The sequence below is a fragment of the Peromyscus californicus genome, unplaced genomic scaffold (assembly GCF_007827085.1).
Source record: "Peromyscus californicus insignis strain IS unplaced genomic scaffold, ASM782708v3 Scaffold_2__1_contigs__length_46816999, whole genome shotgun sequence".
Taxonomy (NCBI): domain Eukaryota; kingdom Metazoa; phylum Chordata; class Mammalia; order Rodentia; family Cricetidae; genus Peromyscus; species Peromyscus californicus.
The window spans coordinates 10,048,410-10,065,097 of NW_026294540.1; the positions used below are offsets into that span (position 1 = coordinate 10,048,410).

General features: G+C 50.4%; 1 protein-coding gene and 1 long non-coding RNA gene across 3 annotated transcripts in view; one reads left to right on the forward strand and one right to left on the reverse strand.

Moving 5' to 3' along the window:
- LOC128120942 (uncharacterized) overlaps window positions 1-1,077 on the reverse strand; it is a 53,546-nt gene extending 52,469 nt beyond the window's left edge. The window contains exon 1 of the long non-coding RNA XR_008222016.1: window positions 972-1,077. This is a non-coding gene — a long non-coding RNA (uncharacterized LOC128120942). The remainder of the gene's footprint in view (window positions 1-971) is intronic.
- On the forward strand, window positions 440-14,467 carry Tbx3 (T-box transcription factor 3). Of its 2 annotated transcripts, XM_052755197.1 has the most exons (8): window positions 440-2,146; window positions 3,830-4,097; window positions 5,015-5,074; window positions 5,350-5,496; window positions 7,380-7,456; window positions 8,474-8,631; window positions 10,204-10,874; window positions 12,363-14,467. In XM_052755197.1, exons 1-8 carry the CDS (start codon window positions 1,758-1,760, stop codon window positions 12,822-12,824), a joined length of 2,232 nt encoding a protein of 743 aa, XP_052611157.1. In that variant the 5' UTR covers window positions 440-1,757; the 3' UTR covers window positions 12,825-14,467. The 2 variants fall into 2 exon arrangements, with proteins under 2 accessions (XP_052611157.1, XP_052611156.1); XM_052755196.1 differs by lacking the exon at window positions 5,015-5,074 and having other exon boundaries at window positions 441-2,146.
- Window positions 14,468-16,688: the final 2,221 nt, after the last annotated feature.

Here is a 16,688-nt window from a genome sequence, read left to right on the forward strand (position 1 = left end):
AGATTTGTGGGATCCCATGCGCCCGTAGCTTGGGAACCCGGAGTACCCCGGCGCGCGAGCTAAAGGACTCGACTTAGAGGCGGCTGGGCGTCTCCACGTGGGGCTGCAGAGCTGCGCAAGCCTGGAGCTTTTGTTCACGCGCATTGGCCGAATGGGAGGCTCCGCGGCCGGCTTGGCTAGCCCGGGGCCCGGCAAAGGGAAGAAGCTGCAGATCTGCACAGAGAAGCGGCCGCGGGCTTGAGCTGCAGCGCTCCGAGCGCGCGAGAGGCGAGCGCCCCTGCTCGGCGCCTCGGTTGCCGGGCAGGCTGCCTGACTCCCGCCCTCGCTCCCTCCCCCTTCCTCCCTAGCCCTGCCTCCTCCCCGGATCCCCGGGGCTTGGATGGCTGAGGCCTTTCAGACTTGGGCTGAGCTGAGAAGGAGCCGGGGCGAGCTCCTCTGGCTGCTGAGAACTCTCTTCTGGAACAGCCACCTAGAGGCGACTTTGGTGCGCGCGCGGCGCCCTGGTGGCTCCCCGCCCTCCCCTCTGATCATGTTGACATAAACGCAGGACAGGCCGTAGTACCGCGCTGCGCAGCGACGTTCCAGTTTCCGACACCTTCTTTTTATAACTCGGCTCTATTCCCCCAGCACTCGACCTGTGAAAACCACGCCTATGCAGCCACACAATTGGTCCGAAAGCGTCAAAGAGCCAATCAACAAGCCTCGGGCTCCCGCAGCCCACAGCGCAGCCCGACCGTCCAGAGCCGCCGAGCAGACGCCCGGGGAATTCTAGAGGCGGAGGAGGGTGGCGAGGTGCTCGCTCACTCTCTTTCTCTCTCCCTCCCTCTACTCGCCCTACTCCAGCTCCCAATCACTCCTCCTTTCCTATTTTTTTTTTTTTTGTACCCGTTTTCTCGATCCTCGCTCGCCCTGCGCTCCCGGACGCTGATTTTTTTTTAATTTATTATTTTTAGGAAAGCGATTTCGCTCACGTTTTTTTTAGCATAAGGAAGACAGCCGAGTCCCGGAGGCAGAAGATCGCCGGCACTCTTCCGATCACCACCCAGACACTGCGCGCAGCTCGGAGCCAGAGAGAAGAGGAGGAGCGCGAACCGAAGCCAGCTTCGTAGTTACGAGTTTTGATAACGTCGCTGGAAAGGGGCTTAAATCAGTTTTTTTTTTTTTTAAAGGAGAGACTTTTCCTCCCCCTTGATCTCGCTGCCTGTGAAAGCAAGAGTCTCTGTAGCTCAACTAAGACGCCTCCTGCGAGAAAGCCAGAGAAGAGCTAGGGGGCGGGGGAAGGAGACGAAAAAAAGGTTTAAAAAAAAAAGTCTCGGAGAACCTTGCGCTTTGGCAACAAAGAGCGTGGGAGCCGGGAGCCACCCCGGGAAAAGGCTGTGTGTCTATTTCCAGCTAAGCCACAGGGCTCGGGCGCCGGTCGAGCCCCTGCTCGCTCGCTGCTCGCCCTACGGAAACCGACTTCCAGGAGCGGCTTTTCAAACACACTCCACGCGCCAGGACAGCCCCTGCAGCGGCAATGTTTCCCGAGCTGTCGCCTCCGTGCCCTCTTTAAAAGCCGCGTTCTCTTCCCCCAAAGACACTTCCCCCTTCCCTTTCAAAGGCTTTAGTCCTGATTTGTCCCCCCCCCTTTTTTTTTTAAATTTTAAACAAAACAAAACTATGTGTTGCTGTTGATTTTTTTTTTTATTGTTTTTGAAAAGCAAACACAAAAGCGGAGCCAAGCCAGCAGCTGCGGACTGGTTCCCTGTCTGGAGTGGATGAGCCTCTCCATGAGAGATCCGGTTATCCCTGGGACAAGCATGGCCTATCATCCGTTCCTACCTCACCGGGCGCCGGACTTCGCCATGAGCGCGGTGCTGGGCCACCAGCCGCCTTTCTTCCCCGCGCTAACGCTGCCTCCCAACGGCGCCGCAGCGCTTTCCCTGCCGGGAGCCCTGGCCAAGCCCATCATGGATCAGTTGGTGGGGGCCGCGGAGACCGGCATTCCTTTCTCATCCCTGGGACCCCAGGCACATCTGAGGCCTCTGAAGACCATGGAACCCGAAGAGGACGTGGAAGACGACCCCAAAGTGCACCTGGAGGCCAAGGAACTTTGGGACCAGTTTCACAAGCGGGGTACAGAGATGGTCATTACGAAGTCGGGAAGGTAAGAAATCAGTGGGGATCCCCCCTCCCCAAACGAGCTAAAGTTTTTCATGTCTTTTGTCTGTCTCTGAAAACCGTAGATTCTGCCTGGTTGTTACGTTTGGGACGAAAACTTCCTCTCCCCTGACCCCTCCACCCCCACAAAAAAAACTCTAGAGACTCCTGGGCCCTGCCTGAGGATCAGGATATTTCAGCCTACCTGGGCCCACTGCAGGGTTCTTGGGGACCTGTATCCGGAGTTCCCTACAGGAAAGAGGGTGTTTTCCTTTGAAAGAGACGCACACTGACTTCTGCAGCAATCGAGAAAAGCACCCTGTTGCAGAAATCCCGTTTGTAAAGCCATTCTGAAATATCTTTATTTCTGTTTTTTTTTTTTTTTGTTTTTTTTTTTTTTTTTTGTCTGTTTGGTTGTATTTCCCAGGACAGACACTTTCAGCCCCTCTTGTACGGTTTCTCCGGCCTCTTCTCTCCTTCAGTTTAGTTACTGGCGCTGAAGGGGGCCTAAACCTGCCTGGTCTGGGACAGAGAGAAATCAATGGAAGGGCGAAGGACGATTGGGCTTCTTTTCCCATTGCCGTCTAGCAGGTCTGCAAGTCCAGGGAGAACCGAGCAGGCACTCTCGATAATTAAGGTTATGTGTGTAGACCCAAGGAACCGAGGAGGTTGTGTACCCTGTTTTTGTGTTTGAATATTAATACTTTACATAACGTTTGGTGTCCTTGCCTGACCGAAACAAGCTTCTAAGAGAGGACCCCAGGACCAGCATTTAAAACCACTGTTTGAGAAAAAAGAAAATGTCTGTAGCATTGAGGTTTATCAATAAGGATACCAGTTGAGAGGGCATGAAAATACCCCCCCCCCCCACACACACACACACTTATCCGTCTCCCTCCAAACTACTTGAGGCCGAAGTTTGGCCTCAGATCTTCCTCCAACCCACAAGACATTTAGTTGGTTTTCATAACTGAGTACTTCCTTTTAAGTCAAAAGTACAGAAAGCCAGCACTTCTGTGAGATTAAACAGCAGGATCTTGCAGTGGCCTACGGAGTAGAGGAATGCGGTTTATAGCTTAAATCCACGGATGGGTTACCAGGCCCGGGTGCTTGCCTGCCTCCAACCTCCGTTCTGAGAACTCACTGTAATACTCTGCCAGCCTCGGGCTTACCCGTTCACGCCAAAACTGGGTATTTATTTCCTCGATAAGCTTTAATGTTTTCTCACCAGTGGGAGAGTGGAAAAGCCTAACCTTCATTAACCACTGTTTCTTAAAGCCCTACTTACCTCTAGCTGTTTCAAACTAGATACACTGAGAAAGAAAGAAAAAAAAAAAACTTAGGTAAGAATTCATTCCTCTTAACTGAGGGCAATCCAAACAGCCACACAGGCAAACGTGTTTTTGTTTTTTTTAAAGAAATAGTCGTCCTTTTAGAGACAAGAGGTTGCTGTAATTAATTTGACTTGAGGCTTGGGATAGAAAAACAATGGGAAATTGAGCGTTTTTAATGTCAGTGTGGAAGCAAACAGTTTGACTCAGAGTTGCCTTACAGACTCCCTGGTCCCGGCAGAAAGCCTTATGCTTTTAGATGGTGCCAAACAACTTGGAAGACAAGTCCCAGGTCCTGAGCCATTTACCCCACGTTATTTATCTATTTCCCTTTTTTGTGTGTGCTTTGCTCTCTGTAGGAGAATGTTCCCTCCATTTAAAGTGAGGTGCTCTGGGCTGGATAAAAAAGCCAAGTATATTTTACTGATGGACATTATAGCTGCTGATGACTGTCGATACAAATTTCACAATTCTCGGTGGATGGTGGCCGGTAAGGCCGACCCCGAAATGCCAAAGAGAATGTACATACACCCGGACAGCCCCGCCACAGGGGAGCAGTGGATGTCCAAAGTCGTCACTTTCCACAAACTGAAACTCACCAACAACATATCGGATAAACACGGATTTGTAAGTTTCATTGACTATCAGTAAGACTCTCCGGGGAAGTATGGCTTCCTGGTAAACTGAATTTGGGCCCAGACTCCTCTTTGGCTGCTGGTTGCCACACATAGCCAACTTTGTTCAATTTGCAACCTAGTTGCAGAGTGGATTTCGGGATTGGGGGGATTGGGGGGGTGTTGCTTCCTGGATAATGGGAGGCCTGACATTCTAGAAGAATTTACCGGAATAGCAATAGGTGTCCTGGGTGGGTGCTGAACCTGGACGTGTAGAGTAATACCAGGAATAAAAAGTTATGAATCAATTTTTAAAGTTTTGTACTTGGACAGGGTTCGTTTTGCTTAGAAATATTATTTTATTTCTTTGAAATCAGCCATGCCTTATCTTGGGCGAGTTGAATGTTCGAAGCCTTTACTGTGTTGGTCCAAGGCTGTGACTACATTTTTAAAAGTGTATCTTCTTTTGCTGAAAGTGATCTGGGCTTGGGTGAAAGTCAGGTGTAATCGGAACAAGCTTCAATCTGTGGTGTTAAGAAAGAAACGGTGTGTGTGTCCTGGGGAATGCATGTGGATTCCGTGAGTGAATGTGCTTAGAGACTTTAAGGATAGACTTGGGTCGCCTGTGAAAGTCAGGCCAGGGGACCTTTGCCTGTCCTCTGCCCCTCCCCAGCATTTCAATAGAATAAACAAAGTGATAAGCGAGGGATAAGCAGAAAGATTAGGCCCAGGAAGACTCGAATGGTTCGGAAATATCTAAAGCGGACAGGGATTGCATTTGAAGCCCTTGATTTGATTAGGGCATAAATATTCCTCTCTAGAGCGCAGCCTCTCAAGGCCTTAAGTGGATTGGGCTTGTCAATTAGTGGGCGCTTAAAAGTACTGAATCATTTTGTAAATTAAAATGCATGTTTTTCTCTATCTTTTAAGACTTTGGCCTTCCCAAGCGATCACGCAACGTGGCAGGGGAATTATAGTTTTGGGACCCAGGTAGGCTAGGGTTCAAGGTACGAATGAATATGTAGATGGTGAGGGTGGGGTGGGGGGGCGCTCTGTTTTAGAAGCTGAGGAACAATTTGAAAGTCTCCAGAAGATAGAGCCTGTGGTGTGAAATGTACCCAAGGAGGTGGGGCTTTGGACCCAACAGTGGGGACGATGTCGGCTTGGCAGGGGACCTGAGATCTCATTTGTCCCTGTTAAATCATTTTCCTTCTTTCTTTTAATGTGCGTGTGTCGTTGTCGTACCCCCCTCCCCCACTCTACAGACCATACTCAACTCTATGCATAAGTACCAGCCCCGGTTCCACATCGTCAGAGCCAATGATATTTTGAAGCTGCCTTATAGTACATTTCGCACATACCTGTTCCCGGAAACGGAATTCATTGCCGTGACTGCCTACCAAAATGACAAGGTAACCCACAGGGCATTTTCCTCTACCCCTTTAAGCTTGCTTGCTATCAATGAGAAAGTTATTAGGGCATTTGGGCAGAAAGTCTGGAATTTCATTGTGTGATTTGACCTTCTAGGGGGAGAGAAGGCTGATTCCTGAGGCGGGGGGGTGGGGGGGGGTGGGGGGTGAGGGTGGGGGGTGGGGGGGAATGACAAAACTCTCCTCTCAGCTGGGACTCTTAAACTTGTATTAAACTGCTATTCCAGTCCCTGCTGGAGCCCCAGGGGCTTGTCTCCTAATGTTCCCTAGTTCATCGTCTTCAGGAGGAAGGATTAAAAAAAAAAAAAAAAAAAAAAAATCAGTACTGAAAGGAACCAGGTAGCAATTTAAGATGAACAGTGTCTAGGACTCTGAGTAGAGATGGGAGCTCATCTCAGCCAGAAATCCTGAATACATGATTGGTTTTAATTACTTTTGCTGTTGCTGCTGGTGGTGGTGGTGGTGGTGGTGATGATGGTGTGTAAAGATGCACTCTAATACAGGGTTATGTTAATTGAGCTGTCTGAGGCTTCCCACTTAAAGGTGGGAATAGTCACTAGCTCATAGTCACTAGTTCATCTTAAGGTTTTGCTCCCTTGGGCCTGAAGCTGGGGATTAAAAGGGCTCCCGAATGAGGCCACACCTGAAGTTCTCCTGGCCTGAAGGTCAGGGGAACTGAACACAGGGGCCCAGCTAAGAGTGTCCATTGACATTGACGGTGGTTCCCCAGCATGGAGCTTGGCAACTGTGGATGGGTGGGGAGGAGGTGAGGACCCCTGTTGGCTCTTCACTTGAGCCCTGGACCTCAGGGAGAGTCCACCTCACCTGGCAACACCTTGTACTTTGAACTCATGGTCAGTCCCTGGTCCCTGTCACATTTCCTAGTGTGAATGCTAAGTCACCACTGGCTCCTCTCCTTGCCTCATGCAAAACCTGGTGTCTGACATCCTTTAAAGAGCAGAACCCCAAACCAAAGCACAGGTTTCTACCTTCTGGTAGCTGGATACATAGTTTCTCTACCAGAGAGATTTTAAAGATAACAATCTTCAAGCCTGGCTCTTAGACCCAGAATCCTGTGAAAGTTACATCAATTAGATTGTTACTTTAATGACTTTAAACAAATCAGAGGCTGAGGTCCTGCTCTACCTAATGGTGGTGGGGGGAAAAAACAACAAAGTAACATAAATGAAAACAAATATTGCCAGTGATGTTTCTTCCTTTTAAATCTGCAAATCCTCAGTATTATAATTCTTCCAACTCCACTCTTGCCTGGGGTAGGGTGGGGGGTCACTGTAGTACAAGGTATCGAAACCCCATAATTAATTTTATTAGATTCACAGAAAAGGTTTTCGTGTATAGGGTGTGTGTGTGTGTGTGTGTGTGTGTGTGTGTGTGTGTGTGTGTGTGTACATACCTATCTGTGATGAGAGTTGGAAAGCAGCAGGAAATTGCATTTTAACATACTTTATAATTAATTGTGCTGTATAAAAAAAAATCAAAACAGAAGCCTACTAACTCAGATCTTTAGGCTGTGCCTTTTGGCCACATTGGGATAGTCACATTTCTAAATCTAAAGTGTCCAAAGGAGGGAATTTCTTTGGATAATTTCAGTGTGGAATCCTTGCTTGGCTCCCAGAAGCGTTCAATGTTACTGCAATCTGTTTGGATGTTTCAGCCCCTTCCTAGCTCTCTGCCACCATCTCCTCTCTGGCTTTTACTTGGTCCATCCCTGTGACGCCCTGGGCAGTCACATCTCTAGGGGAGAGAGAGACAGAGACAGAGAGACTGAGGAGTGGGGGAGGGGCACATTTAGAACATTCTAGAAAGTGAAGCTAAAGTCTGTCTTGCTTGTGTGTTTTCTCTAGATCACTCAGTTAAAAATAGACAACAATCCTTTTGCAAAGGGTTTTCGGGACACTGGGAATGGCAGGAGAGAAAAAAGGTGAGCTGAGACTTTTAATTTCGGGAGATAATTGGGGGAAATTACTTTCTTGGACTTGAACTTGGAAGTATTAGAAATGAGGTGCAAGAGACTTGGATTGAGTGTGTGTGGGGGTGGGTGGGTGGGTGGGGGAGAGAGTCAACGTCTTCTCCCTTGCTCTGTGGTGGCCCAGGTAGAGAATATTCTGTGTTGCTTGTTCTTTAGGGAACTAAGGCAACAGCTGCGGTTCTGTCCAGAAAATGGTCTCAGGCAGGGGTAACAGGTGACAGGGATGCCTATTAATTGTTAGTTAATTGGTATTTGTCCTGAGCAAGACCCGAGAAGGGACCAAATTCTTCTTGAGTCTTTGCAACCTGGTCTCTCAGATAGCACCAGATTGGAGCTGAGGCCCCTTGAGAAATCCAGGGCACCTTCCTCCCTCCTCCTTCATCCCTGGGTATCTGCATCCATTTTTTTTGCTATAAATAGACCATAGAAAAAGCTGTGCACCTCTACACCCCTTTTCAAAGATTTTCTACAATCCAGAAAAATCACCTAGCAATTTTTTATCTCCTTGGGGCTGTGCATTAAAAATAATTTCTAGCACTGAAATAAATTTAAACTCCAATTAATGTGTTGGGGGACTGGTTACGGTTGCATGTACCATCTAATGAATGCTTCCTGCCCATCTTAGTGCCCATGCAGGGGTTTGGCAGACTGGGTGTACACAGCACTCCCCCCTCCCCAATAAGACCAGTAGTGTAACTGTCTCTGTCCAACTCTAGCCTCTGTCCCAAAGTTTTAAACAAGATTTCCCAAGCCAAGTTCTCTCCTAATGCATAGGCCTCCTCCCAGTTACACAGTCAAGAACAATGCTGGGGTCTGTGTTGTGTGGTCACCCTGGGGCCAGCACATTTCACAGACTTCATGTTGGCCAGTGGGGTGAGGTGCATGCCACTCCGGAAAGTGGGGGGAAGAAAACAAAGAAGGGAAGTGTATGTGGCATTCTCTAATGATGGGTGTGGGCCTCTATCTTAGAAAGCAGCTCACCCTGCAGTCCATGAGGGTGTTTGATGAGAGACACAAGAAGGAGACTGGGACCTCAGACGAGTCCTCTAGCGAGCAGGCAGCCTTCAACTGCTTCGCCCAGGCCTCCTCTCCAGCTGTGTCCACTGTGGGGACATCCAACCTCAAAGGTAAGTAAGCCTGGCATCCTCTCTTGTCTTCTTGGCCCTGAGGCCTTCGGAGTAAGGAAAGATCCTGAGCCAGTAGATTCACTTTAGAAGACGCAGGCCCTTCTAGAAGCTGCAAACAAGAGTTACGTGAAAGAGGGGGTAACATAGGAGAATTTGGAACACCTTCCCCATAATCCCATGTGGCGTGTGTGTGTGTGTGTGTGTGTGTGTGTGTGTGTGTGTGTGTGTGTGTGTTTTCTTGGCAAGGGCAGTTGCACAAAGCACCTGAAACACTCCTCTATTTCTGTCTGTCCTTTATTCTCAACTCCCTTCTGTCTGCTCTTTCCCATCAACAATAACCAGCTGCTGGTCGACCTCCAACTGAATTTTGGGTGAAAATGTGTTGGGCTGGGAGAAGGCTGGGGATTCTCAGCCACCTGGTACAGGGGAGGTGGTCGAGGAAAAGCCACAGCTGACCTGGGGGAGGAGCCCTTGGGGATCAGCTTTGGGAGGTAGGGGTAGAAGTAGAGAAAGTGGTTTGAATCTTGAGCCAGTTTTCTGTTTAAAGAGCAAGTAGCATTTATTTAGAAAGACAGCTCTCAACGGGAAGAAACCTGTTTTTAAGTGAAATAAAATGGAAAGTTCTGCCGGGCGGTGGTGGCGCACGCCTTTAATCCCAGCACTCGGGAGGCAGAGCCAGGCGGATCTCTGTGAGTTCGAGGCCAGCCTGGGCTACCAAGTGAGTCCCAGGAAAGGCGCAAAGCTACACAGAGAAACCCTGTCTCGAAAAACCAAAAAAAAAAAAAAAAAAAAAAAAAAAAAAAAAAAAAAAAAAAAAAAAAAAAATGGAAAGTTCTTTCTGTCTTCAATCCATTTAAGCTTTTAACACAAAGTGGGGTTCATTTTTCTTTCTTTTTTTGGTCTGGTAGGACACCCACAGAGGAGGGTGTGGTGGAAGAGAGACCCAAATAAATAAATAAAAGAGATCTGATTGTCCACCACCCATCTTTGTAGGAACTGGGGCGAACATGGAAGGCTCCTGGGGAGGGGAGGGTGCTAGGTTGTGCTTGTGCCCATTCAGACGTCAGGATTCTTTCCAAACAAATCCAAAATAGTCACCAATTTGTGGAAGCACCTGACCTCCACCGCCCTGGGAGCCAAAGACTCTGAAGGTGACGGGAATGTATTCCAGCAGAGTTCTGAGCTTTCATCTTTAAAAAGCGAATTTGCAATCCAATGGGAGAACTGTGAGAGAAAGTTTTGACTCGGGTAGTAGCTTTCTTTCTGGTTTTGTTTTGTTTTAAAGGAGAATCATTACAGTAAGAAAAGCTGCACGTTGGGGGCCTGGCTGGAGGAGGTTGAATTTAACTGTGCAGAGGGCCTGGCGCCGGGGTTACACAGCCAATAAGCTCCCAATTGGGAATCTCGTTTTTGAGATCGTCTCCCTCTGTACTTCAGGCTGTCCTCCTGTCTCCGATGCCTCAGTAGTGGCATGCCAGGCATTGCGCCACCGCGCCGGGCTGGGAGGTGGGGTTTAAACGGAAACAAGACTGATCGCCGCTTTACCCCTGGCGTTTTCCTCTCTTCCTCAAGATTTGTGTCCCAGCGAAGCTGAAAGTGACGCCGAGGCCGAAAGCAAGGAGGAGCAGGGCCCCGAGGCCTGCGATGCGGCTAAGATTTCCACCACCACCGCCGAGGAGCCAGGCCGAGACAAGGGCAGCCCGGCCACCAGGGCGCAGCTGTTCCCCGCGGAACCCGGTCGAGCCCGAGACACTGCGCGCCTGGACAAGGCATCGCCAGATTCGCGCCACAGCCCGGCCACCATCTCATCCAGCACTCGCGTCCCGGGAGCGGACGAGCGCAGGAGCCCCGGACGCGAGGGTCCGGGCGCTGTCAAGGTGGATGAGGTGCGTCCGCTGCCCGCCAAGGACGCCTTCGCGCCGCTGTCGGTGCAGACGGACGCCGCCGCCCACCTGGCGCAGGGGCCCCTTCCCGGCTTGGGCTTCGCCCCAGGCCTAGCTGGCCAGCAGTTCTTCAACGGGCATCCTCTCTTCTTGCACCCGGGCCAGTTCGCCATGGGCGGCGCCTTCTCCAGCATGGCTGCGGGCATGGGGCCCCTGCTGGCCACAGTATCCGGGGCATCCACCGGCGTCTCCGGCCTAGATTCCACAGCCATGGCCTCTGCAGCCGCAGCGCAGGGACTGTCCGGGGCATCGGCTGCCACCCTGCCCTTCCACCTTCAACAACATGTCCTGGCCTCCCAGGTAATACTCCTGCCTGCCTTTCCATCCCCGGTTCACTCCAGCCTCTCTCTCTGAATCCCAGTCCCTTGCCTAGTAACCATGCTAGTAACCATCATACTATTTTATTGACTGACCTTTTGCAGGGTGTAGTACCAATCTCTCTGAGCCAATCGTGACCACCCCTCCCCCTTCAAGTCCCCCTTAAACTGCTAGCGCCACACTACTTAACACTGTGACAAGTTTGAATCAGCTGATGTATCATCTCTGGCCCAGAGATGTTCCCTTGGCTCAGGTCACACAGCAGGCCCTCTGGTGGAGCTGAGCCTTGTCTGACTCACCGGACCTCTTTGATTTCGTCTTCTAGCTAGCCAACTTGTTCCTCTGGAGGCCCCGTAGCCACTACTCCCCCAGGAAGGGACTGAGGTGTGGGGAGGGGAAGTGGCTGACTCCCTGGGTGAGAATTTGGTCTGGAGTCAGCCAGCCTTCCACCTAGTTCAAAGCTTTTCTTCCCCACCCCCACTCCAAACAGGCCAGCCTATCTCCAAAGGGTTAATGGGTTGTGCACACGTGGGAAAAATGTCAAAGGAGAGAGGGCCTGGCTGTGGCAGGCCTGTGTGTGTGAGTGTGTGTGTGGTTCAGACAGCTGTGCCCGGGCACTGAGAGGCTGGGGAGAAGAAGGCTCTGAACCCGGTGGGAAGCCTCTCTGGGGTTTTTTCAGCCTACTCTGACCTTTTGTTTTGTCTGAGCACATTCGTCTCCCTTGCCTGAGCCAAAAGGCACACAGCCTTCTCCCCCCCCCCCGGGGGCGGGGGAGGAGGAAGTCTAGAAAAAGGGCTAACTTCTAAGTTCCCTCCAACCTTCCTACCTCACGGCTTGTCTCCCTCAGACAGGCAGGTGACAGGTGAAGGGGGTCAGCCTGAGCAGACAAGTGTAGAGGCATCTCCAAGGGAAGGGCACATGCCCTGTGCTCTTGTGTACAAACTCTGCTTCTGTTTGGGTTTCTGCCTCAGTCTCCCACCTGGGGCACTAGCCTTAGAGGCCGAGTGCTTGTTGGCTTTATAGTAATCATTAACACATCTTCAACGCCCCCCCCCCCTTTCACATCATCCTTATTTTTTCCTACTTGGGAAAGATCTAGAAGGACAAGATTGAAGATTTCACGATAATGTGTGCACCAGAGTTTAACTCTAGCCCCTTTCATGGAGGCCCTCCCTGAGTCCACTCAACAGGTGCAACTAGTCACCCTCATGGGAACTTGCTAATAGCCCCGAGGGTCAGGCACCATGGATGACATATTGCAGAAGATTTAATGGCTTCGAAGTTCCCAGTGTGTTAACCCCTTGGTTTAGCATGCAAGAGATCTGTGGCCTAGGGTGACAGAGCCCAGTACTGTCCCCCCCCCCCCAGGCCCAATTCCTCCAAGAGAGGTAGTTTGCCCCAGATAGTAGGAGGTGGATGAGAGGGATCTCCCATCCTCTGACTCCCATGTTTCTTCTCTTCCTTCCCCAGGGCTTGGCTATGTCGCCTTTTGGGAGCCTGTTCCCTTACCCCTACACGTACATGGCTGCAGCAGCTGCGGCCTCCTCAGCGGCCGCCTCCAGCTCCGTGCACCGCCACCCGTTCCTCAACTTGAACAGCATGCGTCCCCGGCTGCGTTACAGTCCATATTCCATCCCAGTTCCAGTGCCTGACAGCAGCAGCCTGCTGGCCACTGCGTTACCATCCATGGCGTCCGCCGCGGGGCCCCTAGACGGCAAGGCAGCCGCTCTGGCGGCTAGCCCGGCCTCCGTGGCCGTGGACTCGGGGTCGGAACTGAACAGCCGCTCCTCCACGCTCTCCTCCAGCTCAGTGTCCTTGTCACCCAAACTCTGCTCAGAGAAGGAGGCGGCTACCAGTGAACTGCAGAGCATCCAGCGGCTGGTCAGCGGCTTGGAAGCCAAGCCGGACAGATCCTGCAGCGGGTCCCCTTAAAAACAAAAACAAAAACAAAACACACCGCTCCCCCAAAGGTCTCTCCATTCCAGTTCGGTCAAATCTGCCAGTGCACTTTGTTGGATGTAAAATAAACCACAGGCTTTCCACGTGGGGGTGATCCCCACCCTTTCAGTTTTGTCTGGGAAGGAGCACCACGCTCTCTCCAGAGACTTCGCTAGAGACCACAGGCCTGGTCTTCTTGGGCCGTGGAAACAGGCTGCTGTTGCATTGAGACGCGGGGGTGGGGGTAGGGGGTGGCAAACTGGCTTCTGTTTCTAGAACGACTTCTGTGGAAGGCTGGTGTGGAAGTTGGGGCTGAAGAACAAGGTAGCCAGGCCCCCGGCCACAAGAGTGGGTGTTTGAGAGACTACACCCGAATCTCTTTCTTCCCCCCCCCCCTTCGTGTGTGTCAAGTGGAAACAAAAATAATTATTTTCCCTAAACAAACTAATAAACCAACCCCACACTGGGACAAGCGAAGTCCCGTGGAACTGTCTAGGAAGACTGAAAACTCAATCAATTGCTGAGTACCTTTGCTGGGGAAGGGAGAAGGCCTTGCCCTTGCCTGGTCTATATTAAAGGAATCCCGTGTCTTTTTAATATCGTGAAATTTGAAAGGAGAATACCGGTCTTTTTTTTTTTTTTTTTTTTTGCATGTTACAGTTTTCTGGGTTTTATTTTGGATGTTTTTTGGCTTTTACGGAAAAACAAAACCAAACCCCTGTCCTCCTCAAGCCCGCTCACATCGGCAACCCCGAGGAAGTGGGGGGAGGGGTGAGAGTAGAGCGAAGTGATGGGGGGGGGGGGGGTGAAATCAACGGAGTTTATTTTACCTAAGCGCTGTAGAGGGGCTTCGTGTGCCTGTTGGATATTAGTTCTCTTAACTGTATATGCAATAACAAGGTTTTAAAAGAAATAATAAAAGAGGAAAACACGACTATTGGACAAAGTATTTATGTAATTATTTGATATCTCTTGTAAATAGGTGGAATATGACCGCTCAGAAAGTTAAACTTTAATTTATTGACTTGTACATAGCTGGATGTAAATAGGAGTGTGTCTGTCAGGTTTTATTCTTGTTTTGCCTTTTGGTTTAATTCAGGTCAGGAGATGGCTTAATTCACACTAACAAGCATAGGCGTCTGTACCTCCATCTACACGCTTTCAAGTAGAGCTGGCTGCATTTTTTTTTTTGTTGTTGTTTTTTAATGTCCAAGAGCTGGTGGAGGGGGAGGTGGGTGGGATTAGGACTACTGTTTCCTATTTTCACCAAAATTGGGGAGGTATTGGCCCTTCCAGGCTCCACGTGAAACTCCCTAAACTCTGGCACCCTGGGAGAGGTTGAGGTTCTTGGGAGCAGAGGCGGCCATTTAACCATCCTAACTTTTCAAACTCACTGGGCTCTGGCATCTTCTAATCCAAGTGAGGTTTTCTTGCTATTATTCATCTTGATGCTGTTCTGGATTGGTGTACAGAGAGGTACTCATTCAAACAACCATGAAAGGCAAAACAAAAAAGCAAAAAACTAAAAAAAAAAATATGAAGGCATATTTTGTGTTTAGTCCTTGATGAATTTTCTGTAATCCCTCCCCCTCCTTAAAAACATCAGTGAAATTTCAATAAATTTTTATTGAAATGAGTTTGAAGTCGTGTTAATGGTTTCTTCAAGAGTGTCTCTTGGAAAACTAGAAGGGGGATGATCTTCCAGCCTGCTCTTTCCTTTCGTCTTTAAATAATAATTAAGACCACCCCACCCCCCAGCAAACCAAAATGAGATGTCACTCAAATTACAAAGCAAAAAACAAAAGTCCCTTGCTCCTGCGAAGGGGGCCACATCGGTCTGAAAGTATTTTCCCTTTAATTTAGGGAGCCGGAGAGGAGAAGGGCCTGATTAAATTTCGTAAATAGGAACTTCATATACTTCAGTTTTAATAGGGTAAGATTTACCCTGTTCAAAGTCGGCTTCCCCCCCCTCCACCCCACAGGAATCCGACCAGAAATAAACTGGGATAGCAAGGGAGGGTTTTCGATTTTAATTCGTCTTTCCCATTTTTTTTGACATGGATTACATAATAACAATTCTTTACACCCGCGAATCTGGCACGGGAAAAGGCTAAGCCGTGTCTCTTTGCCCACGGACATTCAGGCTTGGGACAAGGCCAGGGAGGATACCCACTCCACAGTGTACACACTTAATTCAGAAGCCCACATGGAACCTCCAAGGCAGAAGTCACCCAGGAAGCTGGCATCACCCGCCACACACTTTCCTTAACCTTAAGGTCCCGAGGCAGTTAGGCAAGTTATCTTTTTGAAGTTCAATTTATCTTTGAATCTTTCAATACCAAAAAAAAAAAAAAACAAAAAAAACAAACAAACAAACCCAAAAACGATGGAACCACTCACTGTCAGTCTTTCGGCCTCCCCACCCTCCAGGCTCCTCTGGGGGCGGGGAAGGGAATGTTCTCTACAGTTAGCCCTTAGGACTTTCATGCCCTGGGGGCCTTGACTCAAAGACCCCGCCGGAGCCTGCCTGGCGGCTGACGGCCCCCCAACCCCCACCCGGGAGCCCGCCAGCCCGGACTGACGTCTCTGTCACCTTCAGGCCTCTTGAACGGCGGGTCACGAGGGGGGCCCCTCCCCTCCCTCCTCCGGGGTTTGGAAGAGGACCCAGCTCTAGACCTTTTGGAGGGGTGGGCAAAAACCCCTTTTCGAGCCTAGGCACGTGGGGACCCCCATTGCTTCTCCTCCCCCCCCCCCGCCCCCGGCAGCCGTCTAGGGAGGAGGGAGAAAACTAGGGACTGGAGAGTGCTTAGGGGGACCAGGGGACCCGAGAGCCCGGTCCTCCGCTGGACCAAAACTCTCGCCGCCCGCTTGGGGAAGGTGTAGTTGGCTCATAGCCTCCCGCTGCGCGAGCTCCCAAATTGGGGAGAAAATAGCTCGGTTTCAAATGCGGAGAAAAGCAGAAACCGAACCAAACCAAACAGGATTTGTTTGGCTTCCTCAGTCAGATTTCCTCTTTCTCTTTCCCTTCTCCATCCCCCCAAATTTGGGGATAGTGCCCGAACCTGTCCCCGGCCCCTCCTAAGAGCTTCCTCCCTCCCTCCCTTCTTTTCTTCTTTTTCTTTTCGTCTTCTTTTTAATCTCCTCTGTATCTTATTTATATATTGCGCTGTTAATGTATAACTCTTGTGGCGCTGATGGACCGGGGGTGACCCGCTCGCAATCTCTCTGGATTTCTGTGCCGATTACTCACCTGGCGCCGGGCGCAATCTCGCCGCGGGCTTTATGGTGGTGGTGGCGGCGGCTGCCGAGGCCACTAGGGGCCGGCGCCTGGGTCTTTTTTTTTTTTTTTTTTTTTTCCCTCCCTCTCTCTCTCTCTCAGGCTTCGAGTGCCACCTATCTGCCTGGCCCACGACTGCGCCCTGCCTAACAGCGGCCGACTGGGTACTCCAGAGCCTTTGGGCGTCTGGAACTTGAGGGCTTCACCGATGCGCCCCTTTCTCACCGAACCACCCAGAATCTGACCTACCCTCCCCCGAGGACACCCCGCCCCTTTCCCACCTCACCTCCTCACCCCTATCGGAAGAAGAGCCAATCCTTTCATCCCTGTTTGGGCCTCAGATGAGACTTCCAAGGGATTTTTGGAAATTCAGTGAGAGGACCGTGGTTCCTTATTCTCTGGCTAGAAATGTGTAGACACAGGAGAGGGGAACCTGGATTGAAGAGCAGCAGATAAAAAAGAAACCCCACACCCACCCCGAACTCTACCCACATAGACACAACTCGAACCAACTTCCCTTTGCGGAGATGTATAAACTCCTAATTTGGGGGTGTTCTTTTTTTTTTTTTTTTTTTTTTTTT